This window comes from Stegodyphus dumicola, chromosome 2, assembly GCF_044657685.1.
Source record: "Stegodyphus dumicola isolate Sdum_Otavi_A_Nest chromosome 2, ASM4465768v1".
Lineage (NCBI taxonomy): Eukaryota > Metazoa > Arthropoda > Arachnida > Araneae > Eresidae > Stegodyphus > Stegodyphus dumicola.
In genome coordinates, this window is record NC_140769.1 from 66159522 (window position 1) to 66185333 (window position 25812).

Below are 25812 nucleotides of genomic sequence, written 5' to 3' on the forward strand. Positions count from 1 at the left end.
AAATCAACGTCTCCCACATCACGAAATATAAATTTCATAGCTCCTGCACATGGTATTTTTAGATTAACAACAAATTGACTCGTAGTGACTGCATATCAAAGAGCTAGCTGACTCAGAACGGTAAATTTGGGATTTAGGAGAAATATATATATATATTTGATTTTTATTGTTCTGTTCATGAAGACGCTGGAGAGGAAATATCTGATTTTTAATCATTTGAGCAGTAGTCACCTTTAGAGGACCATGCAACGTTATATAAACCGGGAACTGGTATCCATGCATTTCCTGTATGGATTGGCTGATGGTAGTATACAATCAACTCAGCAATTGTATCGGAAACGGCTCTCACAGAGAGATGTACCGGACCACTGAACGGATGCGCATCACAATTTGTTAGAATATGAGTCTTTAAAAGGAAGTAGGTATAGTGAGGACAAGCCAGGAGTGACTCGTACGCCACACATGGTATATAAAGTGTTGGATGCGACAGAGAGGATTATGCTGAGTACCAATATACGTGTTGTTTCTGTTGCTATAAGAGGATTACGGAACTGCATACATCGCGTCTTGCAAATCGCATCCTTATACCCATATTGTCTTTAAAGGCCACAGTTGCTACTCCCCGCAAATCACTATGCACGTGTGCGTTTTGCGCACTATTGTGTAAATGGGAAGATTCTCATTTGCCTTGTTATGTTTTGTTTACTTATTAGGCATATTTCACACGAGATCGTGTATTTAATCAGCACAATGCGTATTTATGGACTCAAGCAAACTCCTATAGAGTGAGAGAGCGTTATGACCAACATCTTGTCTCACAGGATGTTTCGGCTGGTTTAGTCGGTGACTGCTTAGTCAGGCCTAATCTGTTGCCATCATCTATTTTATCAACAAATTATCTTAACCTTTTCGAAATCAGACTTACTTCCCCCTGTCCCATAAAATGTAACAGTATGTGATTTCAGCATACCTCTCCATTTTGGAAGCTATGTTCTTAGACGTATGAGTGTATTGTTTGTTCAGCGATGGACTGGTGTGGTGGACCGGTTGCGTAGTCCATCCTCTCCGGAGTTTTTCTATGGGGATATTTAAGACGTAAAGTGTTTGTTGCTCCAACCCTAAGAGATATTCCAGAACTTAAACGAAGAATTCAACAAGAGATAAGAGAAATTCCTGTTGAGATGCTACACAACGTAATGGACAATTTCCGGTCGAGGTTACAGGAATGTATACAGAGAAATGGTGGCCATCTACAGGGCATTTTATTCAAGACACGTCGTGCTCAACACCTGTAAGATAAATACTTATGTACTTAAATATTACATGATCAAAAATATCAAAATAATTTAGACTTAGGACATATTTAGTTTTTAAAATAGCCCGTTTTTCTGGCGGACCACGTACAAATACATTAATTTGCTTTATGATAGACTTTATTTGTGTGTGTGTGTAAGTTTTTATTTCTTGCAAAGAAGAATTTAGCTTGATAATAGGCATTTTCTCATTATGGAGGTCTCTGCGAGCTTCAAGATATAGCCCATGGTTCTTACCTTGACGGTTATAGGACCGGACTCACCATATCCCATGGGTCTTCGATACGATACTCCTGTGATCACGACTTCGCGAAAGCAGTGCCTGATCCTGTACAGTGCCTGGAAGGAAAACTACGGCCTGACATTCCAAAATGCATGGCTGTTGGTTCCAGGAAGAAAGGCTATGGTTTGTATCTAATGTATTATATTTTGCATATATTATATAATCTTTTTGTATTTATTACGTTTAGTAAACCTACCTATAGCATTAATAATATAATATTTCTTTCAAAAGACATAAAACGTGCTTCAAAGATAATGGATCAAACATCATTTAAAAGAATGCTAAAGCATACAAAAAAAAACTTTTCATCACATGATCCCATGTTAAGTGCAGAATGCTTTTTCTATTGCTGTCCTCATGCCATATTTCACAGACAAAAATTATGTACACGTTCTCCTCATTCGTATACCGATCCATTATAAATCCCTGATAGCGCTAACCTGCCGATATAACCATGAATTTGGCTCGGAGTGCAATGTATCTGGGTCAATGACAATAACAGTTACTGATGACATCTCGTGTATTTATGTCATAAGCTAGGAATCATGCTTAAGGTATGGAGGATGAAGGGGTGAAAAGGTGAGACCGTCGTTTCTTTGCCAAATTTTATTTTGGTGAAACTCCAGGACTTCTAAGAATAAAAAACACAGAATACGAAAATCTTCAGGTGGGAAACAAGGTCTTCTTAGGGCCAACAGGCACATACAAATTGAATAAAAAATACAAATGCAAAAAAAAAGGGGGGAATACAAAGAGAATAATGACGGTGCATGCCAGAACTTCGACTTTTATACGCCTGTTTGATAGCACTTACGTCTCTACCTTGTCAAAGGTAACGCGTGTGGGAAAATAGAAAGCGTCCTCCAGTGCCTTACTGCTTAACGTGTAGCCTTCATTTAAAAACATTTTTTGTTCAGTTTGTTCAGTCACTAACTTAAGGTTTGTTCCCCTAGTATTGAAACCTTCTGTTTCATATGTGAAAGAAGTGCACAGGAAGAAAGACATTTATTGTAATTATCTAATCATACATAATATTTTTTCTTCACAAATGTTCTCTGCAATGAAGAATTCAGAACCAAAACATTACATTAATTAAAATTTCACAAACCTGATGTGTGTCACGTAATGAATGTTCATTTTATACTCGAAGAAAGAGCAAAGTTAGCCTAGTTTTCGTGTCAAAAATTCAAATATAAATTTAGATATCATAAACTTAACTACTAGCAGAACGCTATCAATTAGAAACATTACCAAAACCCTTAGCAGTTGACTAACGCATGTTTCGGATGTTGTACTGAATGATCCAAAATAATGTTCCTACTAAAGTTTTGATACAATTGTGCCAATACTATAAATATTAGACAGTTAATAGGATAAATATTTTTACTATTTTACTCTGATATTGTACTTGTTTTATGCCATTGGATGATTCCTTAAAGTTACTTGCATGCCGCAGGAGTAAATGAAGATAGATTAGATAGCGCCAAGACTATTTATGCTCATATTGAAGCTAGAATGGAGGTGTGACATCTGTTAATAACGGTACAGAAATAGCGACAATGACATAAGGGTAAAAGCTGGATATCAAAACAATTTTTCCTATCTTCCCTGAGGAAGTGGTTCGAATTAGTCCAGAAAACTGATATTTTATTTTCCTTTGAAATAAAAAAGATTAGCAACCTTGAAACCAATAATACGAGTAACCTAAATATTGTAACTTATTCGTGTTTCTCTTCGGAGATATTCTACATTCTACAAAATATCCACTATAACAGAGAATTTTGTCTCATATGTATAAATTCTACGTAAAGTATATCATTTAAAGCTTCATTTTTTGTAACGAAATTTCTCGTCACTAATCGTTGTATATAATAATACAAATCGATTAGTATGTGTCTTGGGTGAGGAAATGTTCATCAGGAACATGTGGTACGCTTAATATCTGAAGACGCGGAATGTGAACACTTTTATAACTCTGTTGCTTGCAGCTTATGGGTCATTACTGGATAGGGTTTAGTAATAAGACTCATTTTTCCGTCTCGTATTTCTTTCTTGTTTAGGGTATCAAATTTATTTTTTCGTCTGATATTTCTTTTCTATTTCCTCTTTATTACTTCTTTACTTTCTGAATATGGAAATTCTTCTAAAACATGATTAAACGTTTTTTGAGAATTTAAATCAATATTCGGTAAACTTCAACTCACACTGATTTTGATTTTATAATTAAAATTTTCGAGGAAATTAATATGGATTTCGCATTCTTCATGGTGTATTCTGCTCAAAAGTCCAGAAATATGCAATTTGAACAAAAGAAATAAAATAAATAAATAATAATAAAGGAAGGAGCAACTGTAGCGCCTTTAGTGAGAAAAAAAGAAATTAAAGGTTTAAAAAATAGGGAGAAATTCTTTTGAGCAGCTTTAGTAAATTAAATTGAAATTAATTTTTTTTTAGATTTTAGTGATCGATTTTGATTAATGTGGTAAAATTCAAAGAAATGTTGTAGAGACATTAGGATTTTTTGTAAGCCAGAGAGATGAAAAATTAGCAGCGCCTTCGCCGAGAATCGAACCACGGACCTCTGGAATACCGGCCTAGCGTGCAGAAGCACTACACCACGAATGCACGCTAGGAAAGCGGGAGAGATACCTTATAATGTAATTCATTATTGGAATAATGTTTTTGCTAATTTGTAATAAAATGCATTTGAAATAGCGGTTACTAACTAATAAAATATGTATCAGTGAAAGAATTTTTAGTTTGCTTTTTGAAATAATATTTATGGCCTTTCTGACGATCTCTTATTGTGGCTTATTGCGTTCATAAGCTGTCAAATTAATTCCCTCCTGACAGTACAAACTATATATTGGCTAATTTGCAATTTATAATACAGAGAGAAGTAACTGATATGTGAGCATAAACTTCAAATGCGAGGAATGCAACGTGGAGTAATCATGTGGATTGTTTCAACGTATGACAAATGCCTCAAACTTTGTTCATTTTGAGCAAAATTTTATTTTAAAAATTTCTTCGAAATCAGTGTATTGATAAAACAGCTTATAATCATGTAAAAACTATTAAAGAAATTGGATTTTTATTTCGCGATTATTTGTATTTAATGAGACTAATAGCTCGGGCATTATTAACCACTAAATATCATGATCAGTTGGGAATTTTTGAGCGCCTCTATATAAAGCTTATAAAACAATCTTATCAGGTGACAGGTGAAGGAGAGCGGAGATTCCTGGTGGCTACCAGAGGTTAGCAGGAATTTTCTCTGTCCTTCTATCAGGAATTTATTGCAACAAAAATAATTTTGGTACGACCAGAGAAGGCCTAGAGCACATAAATGACATATTACGAATGACTTTTCCCCCTACTTAATGAACGTAGTGATCGGCTTGGTTTTACAGAAGGTAAACGTGTTTTCTAAATAAACATACACCTAAAAACACTAATTAAACTAAAATTAATATTAAAATTAAACTAAAACTAAAATCAACTAAAAATAAAAATAAAATAAAATAAAACTAACATTAAAATTACGCATATAATTTTTATTAAATTAATCATGCACTTGCTGAAAAGAAGCTGAGCTCAGTGAATGTCCTTCATTTGATTAGTGCTGTTGACAGATATCTTGTTCCATGATATATTTCACTATGATATATTTCAGGGAGTGCTTTATAGGCTATTTTGATAATTGGATAATCAAGTCCATCCGGTCCCGATGCTTTTTTCTTTGAGAGGATTCGAAATATTTGTTTAATTTCTTTATTCCAGAAATCAACATCATTGCTGGTTATAAAGTCGGTTGAGTTTCATCTGATACGTTTTTGTGCTGGAGTATCTTTAGTTGGGTCATTTTCCGGATAAAAAGTATTCGGGTGAATAGTTGTAGTATTCGAATCATAGTTAGAGATATTATCAAAGTCTGTTTGTTGTAGGTACAGCTGCGTGGGCTGAAAGACTTTATTTTGCGTAAATTTGTGAAGGACTGAAGCTGTTGTTACAAAAATTTCGCCAGGTAGTTTTTTACAGTAAGGGTATCACGTTTATGTTGTGCTCTCTCCTTATTTAAAGCACCCTTAACAGAAAAATGAGCTCAAATAGCTCATATTACTAAATAAATAATAGTTATTTGATAAATATACATCATTATTAGTATGTCCTTAATGGCCAATAGAAAACGACGTATCACTCCAAACAACTCTTCTTAATATATCATCATCAGTGTTATCCTGCATCTTCTCATTTTTTAAATGGATTAACAAATATTTTGAAGAAACAAATTCTTTATTAAAAAAAGAAGAAAGAAAACTGGATCAATGAAAGAGATTTCTCATAAATGTTTGAAATTTCGTAACAGAAGGATAAATTACACTTACCTTTTAAACGCCTTTCTGTACCAACATTATAAATGTATTGCCATCCTGTTTTATTTTAAAGAGTAATTTTCTTGTCAAATTAAAATAACTTTCTGATATTTCCATTAAAATTAAAATACGAAAAAGGTACTTTTCTCTTTAATAGAGTTTGAGAGGTCGAAAAGGAAACTCTAATCAATATTTTTAAGAGCTACCGTAAGGAGGAAAATCCAATGAACTCAAAAGGGAACTGTTTCAAATTTCGGTTTAAAAAAGATATTTTCTTTCCTTGCGGCGAAGGAAATGTCAATACTTTTTGTTTTCTTCATAACTGTGATGGAGTCAATCTCTCTTTCCGCTTGGGATAATCTAATATTAGAAGACAGACAGTAAATTGGAAATGTCAAAACAATTTTTTAAATGTTTGAGGAATTCAAATGTGTGCAAGGATATTAAAAAATCTGTCATCTTCTTGACCACTACTTGAATTAGTGAAGACTTCATGACACAAACAGATATTTTAAATGGAGAAGCAATTATGTTAGGCGATTAAATAAAAGATCTGAAATTACAATTGGCATTTTTTATTTTTTTTTCTCTTTTTCAATTACATGAAAAGATTTATTCTTTCATAAAAAGATTCATTCAGATTTTACATTTAGTAATAATTTGTTCCTTTAAAAGGTTTTTTTTAATTTGAGTATTTTTGGGATTTGACTATTTTTAAGCGTTTAAACAGTATTAATGTTTTATTGCTATTTAATTATTTTTAAAGTAAATTGCTACATTTTTATCTAAATTATGATCAATTATGATACTGCATTCCTTTAATTTATAACATTTCATAACATTCGGTTAAAATTTCTTATGCATTGCTTTTCTTTTAACCCTGGAAATTTAATCGTAAAAGTAACTCCTTTCAATCGTGTACAAAGAGGCATAAAAACTTAACTAAGAAGAATTTTGATTAGAGCAGATCTTTTTTTGAATTAAACCTTAAACTCTGAGATGCAGTCTTTTGAGACTGTTCCCTTTACAAGACATTTGCGTCTGTTAATATGTCAGTAACGAAGAATAGATGTTTAAATTATTTTATGGCTATTTTAACACTTTTTTATTAAAGCAGCAGACACATAGACGGTTTGTGAACCAAAGTTTCAGGAGATCAATAATTTAAAAGGCTTTCAAAGGATTAAGCGTACGTCTTCTTAATTTAAAACATAATTTTATTTATGGTTTGATACATATTAGATATTAATAAAATGCATTTAATTTATATTATAGGCATGTTTTAATGCCTAAGATTACAGATTTTGTTATAAAATTGTTTTTCTAATATAATTTTTCTTTTCATTTTCTAAAGCGTATTATAATTCACAGTTAAACTTTTTTATTCTACTTTTAGTAAGTATATTTTCTACTTTACTTATTTGTTTATTAATTCTAAATCGCATCTAAACTTTTTAAAGTATACTTACTTCCTGGAAGTAAACTAAAATACACTGATTTACTAAAACATTGAAATGCTAAGTGCTATTGTCAACGAAACATTACTCCATAGATCATTTAACCGATTTAGCTTACAAGACGTTTAGCCGACACGCATATGCGGCACAACGTTTAGCAATGGTACCTGTAACAGGCAGGACGTTTAGCGATAGTATCTTTAACTGGCGATAAGTTTAGTCGACACCATGATTTTTAGCTGATAATACGTATATTTAGATAATGTCATACGACAATCTGTCAGTTACATTTGTCCATATATTTTTTATGAGTTCAATTTTAAGTCATTTTCTCACCTAGCAGTAAAATTCGCTATTCGATTCTTAAATAAATATCCCAACTTTGATAGTTATTATTGTGGAATTTTAGCATATTATGTCTGTGCTGTTTCACATACATCGGGCCAAACTGAAAGAGCTTTGAAATTTCTCGCCAAAACACATGAATCACATGTTCGAAAAGCAGAAACGAACAAATTTTTTATAGTTAATCACAACTGAACACTTAATCATAATTTTGGCTTTGGATCTGCAAAAATTATCCATAAAACGTTTCGGTTAGTAAATTGAATTTCTTTAAAACTTTTCTCGTTAAAAAAAAAACCTTCTCTTTTAGTTTAGGATATTAATTTTCCAATACAGCTCTTCTCAGAGCTTTCAAAAGTCTATTCTTCTTCTTTTATAAATCTTTATATTTTCACATTTCTTTACTGTTTTTCTTCATCAGACCATGCTAAATTCGTTTTCTCTTTGCTTTATACATAACTTTCCATATAAAATCCTTTCGCTCCTCCCAATGCTGAAATTTGCTTTCCCTGTCCTCAAATAGAGGTACCTAGGTCTGATCGCATTCGAAATTGATTTCAAAAACCTAAGGTTTATTAATTTTAAAATCTATGTAGCATTAAATAAAGACGTGCTGTTTGTCCACAAGCCTTCTCCCTGTGTAGTCTGGAAACGGCCTTTTATTTGATAACAAAGGACAAATTTTACTACAACTGTACTGCCTTTTCTCCTTAAATGTACGCGATGCCAGCTTAACTTGGCGTCAGGTAAATGTCCTGTCGGCTATAATATGTCGTGTCGCCTAAATGTCGTATCGGCTGTCAACTAAATGATTTATTTGTTGTTGTTGCTAATGCTCATTTGTCTGACCTATAGTCAGCCCAAGATCAAGAAAATCCTCGTGGCAAGGAGCGGAAGTTTACACATGTCGTTGGCAACATGCCTTGACACCTTACAGGTGTGACAGTGCGATTTAGCTCAGTTCCGCCCCCAATTTTGATGAAGGGCACCCCGGGAAGACGGATTCCAGGGTTTTACACCCTTCTTTTCCTACCACCACCTCTCAAGAGGAGTTTCGGCTCGCCGCATATTTAAAGTGCTCCTATACCGCACGGACACTATACATTTACAAACATCCATACCTTCTCCGGGATTCGAACCCGGGCCCTTCGACACGGCAGTCAGCGACGCTAGCCACTATACCGGCTGGGTGGCCAAATGACTGATTTACTTGATTATGGCAAAGCGCACTAGGACTGCCTGACTAAGGGGAGGCAAGACTTCGTGGAGGACTTTGTAAGGAGAACTGACTTTTATACACGGAGAAAACCACGAAAACTCCCATACAGCAAGCCCGTTCACCTGTAATAGAACACAAGTCGAACTACCAGTGTTCAGCGACTCGCCCGCCGACTCCACCGTCGGCCGCTGGTAGGTTGTCAGCTAAATGTCCCTGTTGGCTGAATGTACGTATTGGCTAAATTTCTTGTCGGTTAAGTGTCTCGTGAGCTGAGTGTCCATGACTAGATAAGACGTTTTCGTTTTGAACATTTTTAAACAACTTATCTTTACCCACATTTAGCAAGTTATCACTTCCAGCACTCAGAGAATGTGATGTAAACAATATAATTCATTTTCAAATATTAAGTTTACAAACTAAAATAGAACACAAGTCGAACTACCAGTGTTCAGTGTCTCGGCCGCTGGTAGGTTGTCAGCTAAATTTCCCTGTTGGCTGAGTGAACGTATTGGCTAAATGTCCTGTCGGTTAAGTGTCTCATCAACTAAGTGTCCGTGACTAGGTAATTTTTTTTTTTTTTTTTTTTTTTTTTTTTTTTTGTTTTTGAATGTTTTTTAACCAACTATCATTACCCACATTTAGCAAGTTATCACTTCCAGCACTCAGAGAATGTGAAGGAAACAATATAATTCATTTTCAAATTTTAAGTTTATAAACTAAAATAAACAGAAGTATCTGCAACTTTCAATCAGTTAAAATAAATGGTTTTAAGGAAATTTAATCACAGTAACAACATTAATCTCAGTTAATACTTAGGGAGACAGTAACTAACTCTTTCAACCTAATTTAACTTTTCTAAACAGATAACCTTAATTCAATCTTATTTACCCTGAACTATTTTTCATTATATAAAGATTATTTATTTAATTACCCTGAACTTTTCAAACAGGTAATTGGTTTTAAACAATTGCTGAATTAGATTATTTTCAAAATATTACTCCTCGGCCAAAAATGAACAATGATGTAGAAAGGTAGTCAGTAACTACTAAGTTCCACGTAGCTAAGTAATCTGGTAGATTGAATCACACTTGCATTTCTTCCTTACTTATTCTTTATTTGAGTAATAAGCTACACGTTTTATCTTTATTATTATTATTATTATTGTTGTTGTTGTTGTTGTTCTTGTTGTTATTATTATTACTTTAAGTAAATCAGTCTGAAAAATCTAAAGTAAAAATATCTAAAAGGTCTAACTTTGTTTTGTTTCGTTTTTGTGTTGTTTGTTGTTGTTCGTAAAAATAATAATACCTTACATATATACACATACGTTTGGAAATCTCTGGCCTCATTCGATCATTTTTCTTTACTTTTATTTGGTGATTCTTAATACAGGGTGTTTCTAAATGAATAACGGGGTTTTAGCGCTTTGTAGTATTTTTTTCGTAAAACTTAAATCATAATATATGAAATAAAAGAGCAACTCAAACTTTTATACCTACAACCTTACAAATGTTCAGTGTGAGCACCTTTCGTCACGCGGCACACATCCAGTCGATAGCCCAGTTCTTCCCAAACGTTGATTAGTGTTTGTGGTATACTTGTTGCAACAGTTACCTCAATCCTGTTTCTTAGGTCGAGTAGGTCAGCTGGTAGTGGAGGCACATACACACGATCCTTTATGAACTCAACACTCTCTTCACTAACCCTTGGTCATCTCGTACTCTTCCTTTTGCAAAGGCAGCCGGTATTTTTCAAACTGATGACACCATCTGCAGATGTTATTATCACTTGTGAGATCATATCTGAACTTAATCCGGAACGCACTTTGCACGGTAACTACAGAATCTGTCTCTGTAAACTGCAGAACACAAAAAGGTTTTTGTTCACTAATCACCATTTTTGCTACTATTGTATGCGCATGCGCCATTTCTGACGCATGTGCGTACCACAAAACAAAACTGTCTAAGTTGCTCTTTCATTTCATGTATTAGGGCCCACCAGCGGCCGAGCAGAAAAGACGCTGAACACTGGTAGTTCGGTCCGAGGTTCGAATCCCGCGAACGGGCTGGCTGCATGGGCGTTTTCTTGGTTTTCCCCATGTGTAACGTGTATACGAGCCGATTTTCCTTAGAAAGTCCTCCACGAAGGCATCCCTCTCTTTAGGCAGATATCCCTCGTGTGCTTTATCATAATTAAATAATCCAATCCATTCCATCTCATGTATTAATTATAATTTTAAGTTTTATGTAATAAATTCTACAAAGCGTTAAATTCCTGCTATTCATTTAGAAACATCCTGTATAATTACACAATAAGTAAACAAAACGCCTTTTTGAAAGAACTTATTTTACATTCAATCAACATTTTTCAGGATTGGATTAAGCATTTATACATCTGTGGTGATATTGAATAAATTTCTGTTTGATTAGATGAAACTATAACTTCAAACAATCCATTGCTGATTTCTTAGCATTTGAATGTTCGAACAAAGCATCTTAATCTCTATAGAACTAAGTGTGTATTGAAAATAAGTAATAACTGCTCTTGAATTAGTCGACAGGATTCCTAAAGTGCCGAATGGAACATTTGGGAATATATGGCAATGGACAATTTTTTCGACCAGCACTTCAAATCGTTGTTTGTGTGCAAATACTAGACGATGCATAAGAAGTGAAAAAACATCTGTCATCGTTCTGTTGTGACCAGTTAATAATGCATTATTTAATTATGAATAATAGAAATAATCCCGTATCATTATCATTATAAGGGCACAGCCACGATCCTCCTAGTCGGCACAAGCCGGCCGTTTAATAAAAAAAATGGGACTGGCCAGAAAAAAAACATATAAAGTCCAAAATCCGAGTCTCATTGCCGAATTCCAATTCTAACTTTATTCGTATTTATAATCTTCATTATTGTCTTTGCAAAATCTTTCAAACTTCAATAGTTCCTTTTAAAATCTTCCTTGAAATTCTTTCTATTTTTCTCTCTTGCACTCCGGGTAAGCGTATATTCATCGAAGAAGTGCCTGGCATTCCTAAACTTATCACATATTAAGCATTTATGATTATTCTGTAGATAGAACCGATTAAAATAAGCCCGGAAACGCCCATGATTAGTCAGTACCTGATTTATATCAATATTATTTACAATATTTATCGTCTTGTTTAACTTTATATTTTTTATTAATTCTTTTTTCTTATTAGACGAATCCCAGCAAAAATTCCCTTCTGTATAAATCCAGTTTTCCATTTCCGCAATGGTATTTTTTCTTGAATCTTTTATATCAAAATTATCGGTCCCATCCTCAAGTGCCGCCATTTTAGCAAGGGTATCCGCCCTTTCATTTTCGACAATTCCACTACGTGCTTTCACCCAGCGTAATTTAACAATATGCTTTCTTTCAGCCTTTTTAAACAAGTGTTTTATTTCATTAATCAGCCGATTTTTATGATCTGTTTGGGCGAGTGCCTTAAGCGCGGAGATAGGGCATCAGTATAAATATTTATAAAACATTCGAACTGTTAATTTTTTATTAATCGAATTCAAAGCCTCTATCAATGCGTATAGTTCTGCTTGATAAACCGAATTCATTGGTTTAAGTTTTTATTATCACATTGTCAATCTCCACTCCATGAAAATAAATTACCACAGCGCTACCCACTCCCCCATCAATTCCAGAATCATTTATAAAAACGTCTATTTCGGCACTAGAAGGAAAATCAAGATCATAAAATAATCCAAATCCATCGGATGAATAATATCCTCATTCTGTTGTTGAAAGACCTTACTCATGAGTACTTTTTGTCCAATTTCATAATAATATGTAATTTTCTATAATAATTTTATTAACTAATAGAAACTTTTTGTAGTATAATTTGTATAAAATTGAGAGGAGAGGAACACCCGCAAGGACGCATGCAACTTCAGTCAAAACGTTTCTGAAGGCTGTTGTAATGACAAGCATCCAGCTTCTCTAATCCAGTTTCATTCTAATCCTAAGTACCTCCTCTGCCTGACAGCCCCAAGCTCCTACTTCATATAATATTTAAGGGATGACCGCATTTCTAAATATCTCTCTTACGGTAGAACTCTTCCTATCCAAAGCATCAGCTATAAAATTATAACATTTCTAAATGTTATCTGTGATTTGATGTATATGCTTAAAATATTCCGCAAAATTTAATTTGCTATCAATAATAATTCCTGGATGTTTCATATTTTCACCAAATTTGATACGATTACCCTTAAATTTCAACTATGGGGGTTTAGTCTTCCCCCCCACCCCTAGGAAAAAAATCCACACTTTTTTTCATTATTAAACTATATTTTTCTCTTTGTCACTCCATTCCTTCAAATCCTTTTCTATTTTTTCAAATACTTTCTCCATTTTTTCATGAGAATCTCCCTCCACCATAACCAGTATATCGTCGGCATAACAGATAATCTCATAATTCAAAATATTGACTCTCTGCAGTAAATCATTAACAATGAGGCTCCAGAACAGAGGAGCGCTGTAAGAGCCTTGGGGCATCCTTTGTAAATGTCAAAAACCAGGTTCAAATTATCAGATGGACCCCTAAAAACCAGCTTTTTCGTCTTTTAAGGTAACTTTTTATAATTTCATACATATTCTTAGTAATTCCAATATTCTTCGAGTGTCGCATCAGGGAGAGCCACCTTACATTGTGTTCACATGGGCATTCGATAAAAGCCCATGTGTATGTGTGTGTGTGTGTGAAATTTTAATGAGTATTATGTTATTCTTTGCAATATTTTTAACAGTTATTTCTTTGCAGAAAAGCAGATATTTTGTTTCAGGATTCGATCCTATATTTTGAATCATAGAACATTTTTTTAATAAAAGAAACTTCTAAATAAATTATTTTCTTTTTTCGTCTCTAGAGGACGCCATGACCCCGTTGCCAATTAAAAAAAAACTAACTTTAAATGAAAAGCAGGAGGTCTACAACTCAATCAGCAATCTAAAAACAACTCAACTCCACTCGAAACCACGCCTCCTAGTGTGATGACGTTGCCTTTGGCCCCGCTCTCTGTGTGACGTCATTGGCCACGCCCACACCGCACACCGCGTGTGGATGAACCCGTGTTTTCTATCTACTTTTATCCTTTGGAATCAAGTTTAATTTTCCAATTTTCCATACATCTGAAAATAACCCCAACTTCAAGTGCTAACATATGCTTGAACATATGCTTTTTCATAACACATAGTGTTCATAACACTATGAAAAAGGAAGGACAATTTTCAAACAATATCTTCAACAATGTGGCCCCGATCCCATCCAACCCAGGAGTAGACCTTATGCGTAGACTTTTCATCGCAATCAAAATTTCAATGTAAACAAAGTTTTTCTTCTCTTCATCCCGCTCCATAATAATTTCTTCTTCATTTATATCCTCATTAAAATCCTTAAGATATAAAATATCTTCGATAATTTCTTTGTAATTGTTCTCAATAGACGTTGTCGGGGCTTCACTATCTCTCTCAATAATCATTTTCTTTTTCATTTTAGCGATGGCAACTCTAAAGAATCCATCATAATAATTCCTATTCCTCATAAACAGATGATTTTTATATCCTTTCCTCTTACGCATGATAAGTTTTTTTATATTTTACTAGGTTTCTTTTATATTCGATTTTTCGCGCAATCCTTTTATTTGTGTCCGCTTCTGTGCCGCTCTTTCTTGTCTCCTTATATTATCCAGTCCCGAATTTCACCAGGGAGTTCTTTCCTCCTTCTCTTTCTTCCACACATTCAGCTTTTCCACATTTCTGTTATAATATGATTCTCAATATGTGAAATCACTTTATTCAGTTCCTCTTCATTCTTAGATTTCAGTATCTCATTTTCCATTCCTATTAAATCTTTTTTTCCTATTTCGACTAAATCTCTTAATTCTATTAATATTAGTACTTATAAATTTCTTATCACTTTTCACTTTCAACCCTAGTCCTGTCTCAATCCATATATATATATCTGTGGTCGCTGAGAGAATCCTCATTCAAAATATTCATATTAACTTCCTGAGTATTAAGTCTTGGCGAACCCAAGACTAGACCCGTCCAACCTTCTCCCACTGAGAACAATAATGTAAGTTTAGAATCTGAATTATTTGCTAAAATCAAACCCTTTTGTGCAATAAAATCATCGGTTAAAACTGCATCTACAACAGGTGGTCCCCAGCTAAAATGTTTTTAATTAAAATCACCTATAACAATAAAATCGTTTTCATCGTCGTATGTATTTAAAATATCTTCGAATCTAAATAAATGTGGATTCAAGTCCTCAGCAGGCGAGAAATAAACTGAGACGATACCAAAATATTTTTTTTTTCTAAAAATACAGATATTACCACTATTGTATCCCCGACAGCATCCACTCGAATATCAAATATCGGTTAAAACTCCCTTTGCATCTACAACAGGTGCTCCCCAGCTAAAATGTTTTGAATTAAAATCACCTATAACAATAAAATCATTTTCATCATCGTATGTATTTAAAATCTCTCCCAATCTAAGTGAATGTGCGTTCAAGTCCTCAGCAAGCGAGAAATAAACTAAGACGATACCAAACATTCTTTTATTCCAAAAATACAGATATTGCCACTATAGTATCCCCGACAGCATCCACTCGAATATCAAATTCGGAATTGCACACTACAATTGCGGCTCTGTCTATTTTATCATTAATTACTCTCCATTCATTTTTATTATAAGCAGTTCCATCTTTAACATTATATGGGTCTTGCAGCGCAATAATATCAGGTACCTCACCCCTAATATTCTCTAACGCAGAGATCTGGCATACCGCAGCATTATAATGATTTAAGTTAATGTTTAAATTCTTCATTTCTAAAATTAAAAGAATCATATAAGTAACAATATATACAAAATCCAATGTAGGCAAAGTTAAAATCCAATATATGCAAAATTAAAATTCAATATATTTTGGCACAAAAAAGCAGAAAAGAAAACCAAAATATAAAATGTTCCAGCCGCATATAATAGGCCTTTAAACATAATCAATAAAATTCCTATAAATCCATATAATCCCTTAAAAAACGTGTTTCCTCGATTAAAACCGACCATTCATTAGAAAAGGCATTGTGATTTTCCGAATAGTTTATTCCATATTTTTATTAACTTCTACACAATTTATACATTTTTCAGTTTCAGATCTACATTCTGACTTAGCATGTGCCAATGAACAAATTCCACAGGCGATTTTATTCTTACAATATTTCTTAATGTGTCCATACCCTAAACACTTTATGCATCTTTTTGGGCGAAGGTACAATTTAGCGGAATATGACTTCCACCCAACAGTAATTTTTTGGCCTCCAGAAGATCTTTTTGGCAGGACTCAGAAATTTGGTACACTCGATGAGAGACCTCCCTTTCTGAAGAACGAATCCTAAATAACGGGCGTACGCATTTACCATTGCAACAGCAATCTTCCTTTAATTTCTCTATCATCTGATCCTCCAGAAGAACATCCAAGATGTTGTAAACAATAATCTTGAGTTTAATAAATCTCTTCCTTTTAGGTCTAACCATGGTATTCAATTTTTCATTCTCCAATACTGCATGTTCTAATATTTTATACTCTTCTTTATTCTTTAGGCGCACCACACCATATCTCCGTTTCTCCGACAATATGAGTCAACCACATTGATGCCTATTTTCAGGGAACTGAAATTGTTCTTAATTTCATCATATATGCCTACATTATTATGAAGCGGTCTAAGAACAATTTCATTAGCTTTCTTCCTTTTCAATTCGTTATTTTTACCAAGGTTTCGATCTTTGTGTAAATCATCTCCATTTCTAAAAAGTTATATCGCAAGTCGTTTCGATTCAATCATATTCCTAATCATGCCAACCTCTCCTAGAAGATCATTCAGTTTTTCTTCATTCCTTTTACTTGCTTCTATTGCGATATGGACATAATTATTGCGAGTAGCCCAGCTGGCCGTTTGAGTTAGACCTTTATTCAGCGTCCCTATTAAGGCTTTAGGAACACGTCTTTCTTTTAAAATTTCCACCGCTTTATTTAATTGTGTAATCACCACAAATACATCATCTTCGGTATCAATATTAATATTATTCTCTAAAGGAGATTCTTGAGTATTATCATTCATTATGCACAAGGATCTGGGACGAAATATAAATTTTCCTTTATTTAAAAATACAACAATTTATCCAATAAAAGCTCATAAATTCATTAAAAATCAAATCTTTTCTCTCAAAACACTCAAAATAATTTTGACTCAAATTCATTCAAAATAATTTTGACTCAAATTCATTCAAAATAATTTTGAATTCCAAAAAGGTTCTAGTTCTGCGAAGAATTACAAAAAAATCACCCAACGTGCTAAAATACAACAAACTTCGGTGCACCAACAGCTGTTGATTGCCTCCTCAGCGGGCAGAAAGAGGCCAGGATTGATGCACCAACAAACTATGCTCAAACGTAAACAAACCAGTTAATTAAACAGTTAACCAGCCTAACAGTACAAGCAGCAGTAAAGAAAGCAAATACAAAATAGGCTATAAAACCCAATATAACCATCAAGAAAAGATGTGAAAATGATAATTTTGTCTTCTAGAATTCAAATAAGTGTTCAAAAAACAATATGAAAAGCAAACATAAATTTATAAAATGCGATCAACGTTACACATAAATAAGCAAACTTGCATAAAATAAAAAAAATTAAAAAATTCAAGTTAAACTTAGCATCAAAAGATTCTAAGTTTCTTCAGAACTTACACAATCTTGAAAATACACAAAATTAAGAATATTATTATTACTATACCTTATTTACTACAAAGAAATCGGAAAAACTGAGAGCGCGCAAATTTCAAAGCAACATGCCTGCTGACATGCGCAGTCTTGATAACCCCTTCGAAAGCGCTCTGAAAATCACCGAACTACGTGTTTATTTATTGCTTCCCTCGGCTGTTATGTGAATAAATTAGTCGGGTTTTTTTTCACTGGTACAGGACTGAAAATTGTGCTTGAAGTGTGTGCCAGAAAATTACTTTTCCCTCTGCTTTTCAGTAATCGCATTTATATCACAAACTGACAGTTTTCTCATTAAACTGGATTTTTAAAATGTAGCATTGTTGTGTGAAAAAAAGTATAATTTTATGGTATTAAAAATTCGATTTCATAAAGAATTTTAAGATTCTAAAATTATTTTAGTGGAAGGTTAGCAAGATAAATAATTGTATTTTTGAATTTATGTTGAAAATTGAGTTATCGTGAAGAATCTTATAATTATTTTCAGAATGATGTGAAAGCAAAAAAATGAAATAATTTTAAAAAATTGGTTAAAAATATAATAAATAATGTTGAAATTAATGAATAACTGTGTGGAAAGATTTAATGCGTTAACATAAATTTTGAAGGCTTGCCACCTTACGAAAAAATAAGAATTTTTTCATGGATAATTATTGTTTTTATTTTTTTTATGCATAATAAAGTGAGGTTTAATTTCTTTTTAATATAATGGAATGTTTAGCACAATTCAAAAAGCCCAGTTACCTTTACAAAAATCGGAAAAATTAAAGTATAAATTTTGTAAAAATTTCCACAGTATGAAATACTTAAATTATCAAAATCTTAGTGTTTGCGGATGGTTTTAATATTTAATGAATTAAAAGATGCAAAAACTGTTTATTAAATGAGCATGTCAGGTGTTATTAACGAATATTGTTAGATCCTGTTCTATCATAATACTGTAGGCATTTTACGACAGCTTAATATATCCCCATTCATCCAGAAGTACAAGGCTAAAGATACGAAACGAATCATCAGATTATTTGAAATGTTGTTCTCGATGAAGTATTTCCTGAAAAGGAAGAATAGCATCAAACATTTTAAGCCATATGGAAGAGACTAAGAACATAATAGCTCAGTTAGCATTCTCTCTCACACAGCTTCACTCATTTAAAGAAATTTCTTCCTAGAACTCATTTACTTTCAATCATTCATTTGAAAATTTACTGATTTGAACTCTTCATTGATTAAATAAATTTCTTTCCAGTTTATGCTCCAGAAAACATGGTGATGTCACGAACAGGCACTATGTCACCTGACACATTAGACACTGCCAATTTTGGCAATCTCTGTACTCTTCCCGAGAGATTGCATAATACTCTTTTGTACCGTGGCAGCACTTTCGTGGAACCCACAAACTCTGCCGGTATTTTGGCAACCGCAAGCTTTCGCAGACAGAAGCTGCCATCTGGCGGGGCAAATCGTTACTTTCCCAATGGAACGGAAGTGCTGTTCAAATGCCTTTCTGCATATAGTGGAAAAAAGACGACATGGAAAATTGTCTGCCAAGATGGAGTTTGGGTCGGAAGGCCACATAACTGCGGTCAGTATTATTGGAAATATTATTTGAATTCAGTTGAACTCCAAATATTCGGACTTATTGGAACCACAGTTTATCCGATTGTTTGAAAAAAATGAATAATTGACCTCCCAGTAGATCAAACAACTATTTCCTGTAATGCAAGTAGCAGAATTTTCTTTTTTAAGGTTGAATTTCGACAAAGATTAAACGATTTTAAAAGTGAAATACTTGTGCTTAGATAAAATGCAAACTACGCATTTTGTCAAAAACAATTGTTAAAAAAAAATCCATTCTTATTAAAAAACTAAATTAATTTTCACTTACACAAACACAAAAGTGATTCCTATTTCAACTAAAGACACTTAAATTAATTTTCATCTGCTTCAAATTTTATTAAAACAAAAATTATGTACCTGGGAAAAAAGAAAAGTAACATACATAAATTACTCAAAGTTAATTTATTTATTTATTATTTTTAAGAAAAAGAGTACCACCTATTTTTTTCTAAGCTATGAGTCGCAGAGTAAACAAAGAACAATAATAGCTTGTATACTAATTTGTAATAATTTTTCTCTTAATGTTAATAGACTACATATCCGCCGGATATCGCGGAACAATCTACATGCCGTATGCATGCATTTTAAAAAGTATATACTCTTCTGAATTACACTTATGTTAGTTGAATCAACGTAATAAAATTCACAACATTGTCTGTTTTACTTCTCTAAAATGAAGAAAAAACAACATGGATAATTCCAATTTCAGGCATTTGGAGACCGGATATTTGGAGTTTTACTGAAAATTCAGTTTACGCCTATGTAATTAAAAATTAAATCGAAACTAATCTGTTAAGAATTCCATATTATCTGTTCTATGTAAACTCAATTACAAGTAAATGAAGTAAGGAGAAAAAAAAACACTTTAGTGGGAAAAAAGTAAACGTCAAATTATGCAAGCTTCTTTTATTTTATTATTTTTCATTTCATGTACGCAATTTTGCGAATCAAAAGTTTATGATAGTTCTGCATCGAACCATTTTATTAGAACCATTTTATATATTGCACCTGATTGCTTCACAACTCTGTGTTAGATCCTGATAATTTTTATAAAGTTTTAAAGATTTTTCAGTATTATCATATTGAAATTAAATCAAATAAAAGTCACGTAATTGTCTAAGAAGTACTTAATAAACAAATATGTGTATTTTACTTAAAATTACTCGATTTTGCTCATCATCGAAACTATCCATTCTCATTAATTCCCCGCTTTCCGAAATATTACAATAATTCTGAATATTTTACAGAGTTAATATCCATTTCTGTGCTTTTGTGACTGACAGCAAGCAAATGGTCTTTTTTTGGCTCGCCAAAGTTTTGGCAATCAGTGAGTTTGTGAAACACTCTTCATTGACTTAATAAGACATCTATGGCTGATCAGCTATTGAATTTTTTTGTAATTATGTTCTTGCGTTTGTGATGCCATTCTCTTATTTAGCTGGATCTTTAATATTATCTCCAATAATCTCTTCTGTCCTATCTGCCATCACAAACTATTTCTTTGGCTAACATTAAACATCAAACTCACGCGGCTAACCATATATGCACAGTAAGGTCAGAGTTGAGAGAATAATCTCCTGATAACAGAGTGTATTTTAATGTCACGTGAAAGTGATTTTATAAAATCCATGAGTTGTAACTTGCAAATGTTTTATTTGCAGAAAATATTAATTTTCCTGCTAGAAAGAATAAACTCGTGTATTTATTAACGGTAAAGCTTAGCTTAAAAAAGAAAAAAGCGACATTCGTTTATAGAAATTTTAGACAAAGCCAGGTGAGATCGAGAAAACTTTCTATTGGTTGATCGCTTGATTAGACAAATAGAGGCATAAACATGTACAATATTGCTCTAATTATAAAATGACTGCATATACAAGTAAGATGCCAAATCTCTTAGACATGGGAATTATTAAGAGGAGCATTATTTTTGTAGGTTACAAACCACAGGTATACGCATAAACTGCTTAAAGACAATTGCAGTCTGCAAAGAAATTTTGTTTTCCTTTGTCACTTTTTAAATCCATTTTAATGGTATTAGCCACATAATTCTGTTTACCATTTTCGTTTTCAGAAAAAAAGAAAGGTGTTTGCTCACAGAAAATTTGCGCGATGTCACATGAAGTCAGAGAAGCTTCGCAGTAATCGAATGCTTATTGAAATATATGTATATATATATATACATAAATGTACAAGAGTGGTCTGATTAATAAAATGATCTCCTATTCGGTTAAGGCGCTAACTCTGTTTCGAGGGATTAAGAATAGTTGCAACAAAGTGTTTGACGATGAACACATTACGCGAAGAAAACTTTGTTTCTCATCTTTTGATCTTTGATCCCATTACAGCATATCAGCCGCATAAAATTAAACAAAATATTTCACTTAAATTTCTTTTAGCAAGCATGTGATATTTAAAAGAAATATACTTACACGTATGCAATCATTTCCGCTATTTCTCATGTGCCATCTTTACTGAGCCTGGTTGAAAAATTTCAGTACCTAGTAGACATGACACATATATAATTGAACCATTATAACCATCATCTTAGCTTCATAATTTATTAACAGACTTCAGTTTCATTCCTAAAATTACTTATGGACCTACTTAACTGTTAGAGATAAAATTCATTTTGTAGATAAAGCATTTCGCTTATGCAAATATTTATCATTTGATATTATACTGCAACTACGCTTTTGTAGACAGCATATTTCCTATGCACTTTGCGTGTATCTTCTGTGTCAAATTTAAACATTCAAAAATTTATACATTTTCTTTACGCTCATAAATCTTTCACTGGATATCCTACAGGTAGAATATTCGCTATGTTTCTCATTATTAAAATATAAATTATATTTTAAGTAGATGTAGTAAGATATTGTTTTTCCGAGACTGTTTACTATTCTCGACACGAAACGTAAATTTCTGCTATGTATTTCTAATAGTTTTCTAAGGGAAAAAAATTCTTTTGATGAAAACTGTGCTCACGATTGAATTAGTTTTTCTCCCTTCTGGAAATGCGATGTTATAAATAGATTATAGACATATTTTAACTCCAGAATAATGTATAATCATATTTAATCATATTTTCTATATTTATATCATATAATCATATTCATATATTATAATTTTTAAATCATATTTTCATTGCAGTAAAATAAATATTGTAATGAAACGATTCGCGTGCAATATTTATTTCTCAAATGTATGTAAAAGTTATCTTTACATTCTACACATTATTATCTGTTTCTAAAATTTTTCCCCTTTCCTGAAGTTTATTTGTGTATTCATCGGATTAGAACTTCATAATGAACTCCCGATTATTCAGAGGACGGTTTAACTATATTAGGGATCAACCGGCCCCTATCTAATAAACGCTGGCATAAAATAAAACTGTATAAAAAAGAAAAGCGTATAGGATAACAGCATTGATATCAGATAATGTCATAGTATTTGAGAATTGTTTTTATCCCCCTAGAGTATATAATTTAATTTAGTAATTTTGAACACATAAAGCTTTCACTGTAAAAAAAAATTTCTGAACTTTACAGCGAGTTTTAATTTGATGAATTTTTCGTTTGAAGATAGTCTTCTTTAACGTCATTTAGAAGTATATTTCTTCTTTTCTAATGATGGTTATTCTTTCGTTATTCATAGTATGTTATTTTGAACACGGATGTAATTTACTTAATCAAGAGAACTTATTCTGGAGATTAAAGTACTAGAAGATAAAGGGTGTTTATATATGTATAGTGCAATTTAAAAATTAGTAATAAATCTATGTATTACTCTACCCCCGCGGTAATAGTAGTAGTAGTAGTAACGGAGGACGTGGGCACCATCCCTTTACTTTTACGGTTAATCGGTTCTGGCTCCGTCCGCCCTTGTCTAGTATTTATTAATAAAAAAATTTTACATTGCCATATATAGTGGGTGATTTACAAATAAAGTCTATACAATAATTGTATTAACATTATTATCATAACTTATTACATAAATTTGGTTGGAGAATTTTCTCTGATGAATTTCTTTCTTAATTTCATTAGAGAAATGATTAAGGAATTTAATGAATAAAAATAATTAATAAATTTCTTTTTAATTTCTCTTTATTTTTAAGCAATATATATATCATTTATTTATCGTGAAGTTTCTATTTTGTTATTTGCACCATTTCAACTAGAATGTTGTCTAAGTCCTCTTGCAAAATTCCTTTCATTTTACTGTATTTCTTTCATGAGTCTCTCAGTTTCAAAGTTTCTCTTGTGTTCCTCATTTTATACCTTATAAATTGTGCTAATGTCTTCCAGAATAGTACTTTTTCTTTCCAAAGTTTTTCGTCTTTTCCTTTTGTGTGTCGCTGAATCCTATCTCTCTTTGATCACGCCGAATCAACATGAGTACTTCCACGGTAGTAAACCCTACACCGTAAGCATTGGCAACTGTCCAGGTTTCTCAGCTGCTATCTGCTATTTGCTTGTCGTGCTTACTGCGCAGCGTCAATTTCCAAAAAATAGCGTCACAAAAAGAAGAGGATTTCTGTGTTCTCCATTTTGAGGTGTCCAGATCTGTGGTTTCAGTGCAACGTGATTTTCGCGCACGTGTACTGTCACGAGGCAGTCTCGGCCACGAGGGTATAAAATTTATGAATCTGGTGGTTCAAGAGGCCCCGGAAAGTTCACTCATTGGCCGACCTGATGGTCTGGGAAGTCCTAGAGCGATGTGGCTTTTGTAGCCTGGAGGGTAGCGCCCTCGAGTTCGCTGGGTAATGTCCCACTGCGACGGGCAGACCGAGCGACTGGCAGGTAGCAAATTGACGATCAGTGTCGCTTTAAGCGATGCGTCCTTCACTCCAAGCTGCGAGGGCGGAGGTTGAAACTCTGTGCCTGGTTCTATGGGGCGAAGGAACTCGTACTGCGGTTCAGTCTCGCGGAACGAGGAAGCCCTTATTTTACCTAACTGTAAAGTTAGGTAAGATATATATATAACTGTAAAGTTAGGTAAGATATATTAAGGCCATCTTATCCACTTATTTGTGTCCTGTTCTGGAGAGTTCTTTCGAGTGATTTGGTGATAGGCGAAAAGACGTGAGGGCCTTCGGATCTGTCCTCAGTAGTTGCTCATCAAATTGCGACGGAATTGTACAGCAAGTATGGTATGAATATACCTGTAAAATACTGGTGCAGTCTAATGTCTCGCCCTTTACATCCTGTCCTATCCTACCCATGTAGCCTAAGATCTCCTTCAGAATCGCGTCTTAATCTCTCAACTTCGACGCCTGCATGAATTATCTTGAATGTGCATAAAATTTGCTTCTTTTGAATAAGACTGAGTTGAACTGAGAAATAAAATAAAGCAAAATTTAAACAAGAATTATTAATCAAAATAATTAAACATTAAAATTTGTAAGGTCGTCGAGTCATTAGGAAGCAGAAGACATGAAAAATGAGCAATGTTCTCGCCGGTAGTCGAACCCCGGACCTCTCAATTTCTCGTCAAGCGTGCTGACCACTACACTATGAACGCATGCTAAGAAGGTAGGAGAAATACCTTATATACTCCCCCTTTTAAAGGGCAAGGGGAGGGGACCCAATCGCCAAATCCTGTAGGTGAAGAATCATCATTCACCACCTTTTAGTTCGCGCGCTACTGTAGAGTCATTAGGTTATTTCGAAGCGGAAGAGATGAAAAATTAGCAACGGCTTCGCCGGGTGTCGAACCATGAACCTCTGGAATACGCGCCCAGCGTGCTGACCACTACACTAAGAAGGCATGCTAAGAAGCCGGGATAAATAACTTATAATGTTATAAGATTTCAGTTTAAAGAACCATAATGTGTTATTCAAGTTTCTTTCCTTTACCTTGATTTTTATTTTAACTCAGCATTTTCCAAATAAGCAAAGGATTTGTTCTTTAAGTTCGGTGCCTGTCCATAGTTGAAGGAAATCATAGCTTAGATGGAAATATCTATTTAATGTGTGTTAAATGTAAAATCTAAGTAAATTATTACGCGTTTGGAAATTTTGAATTATTAAGAAAATTGTTTGAGAATATTTTTTTTACTTTTAATACTTACTAATAATTAGGAATTAATTAAAATTATGCTTCATTTCCAGACATTAATTCAGTTGCGACACTGCATGCCATAGTGTTTCTTGAACTGTGAATACTCTTCATTTTATTATTCTATAAATAAACGCAAATGAAACGCCTGTAGTTTGACTTTAATGATTATTTCCATTTAAAGAAGTTGTAGAAGAAAACTTGCGAACTTAAGTGGCAAGTTGGCAACTAACTGATAAAGGGCTAATCAGTTAGTTTCCAAGGTGTTACGTTTTAGATTTACAGAAGGCTAGGATCTTACGAAATCAATAACTTAACTG

The 25812-nt window shown here is 33.3% G+C and overlaps 1 protein-coding gene across 3 annotated transcripts in view; it reads left to right on the forward strand.

Annotated features, from left to right (window-relative positions):
* LOC118190665 (sushi, von Willebrand factor type A, EGF and pentraxin domain-containing protein 1-like) overlaps positions 1 to 25812 on the forward strand; it is a 693686-nt gene that overhangs the window by 637762 nt on the left and 30112 nt on the right. For 2 of the 3 annotated variants that reach the window (XM_085810734.1, XM_085810735.1), the window contains exons 13-14: positions 1513 to 1719; positions 19065 to 19400. In XM_085810734.1, the coding sequence (XP_085666860.1) occupies positions 1513 to 1719; positions 19065 to 19400 (543 nt within the window). The remainder of the gene's footprint in view (positions 1 to 1512; positions 1720 to 19064; positions 19401 to 25812) is intronic. The other variant, XM_085810736.1, reaches the window with a different exon arrangement.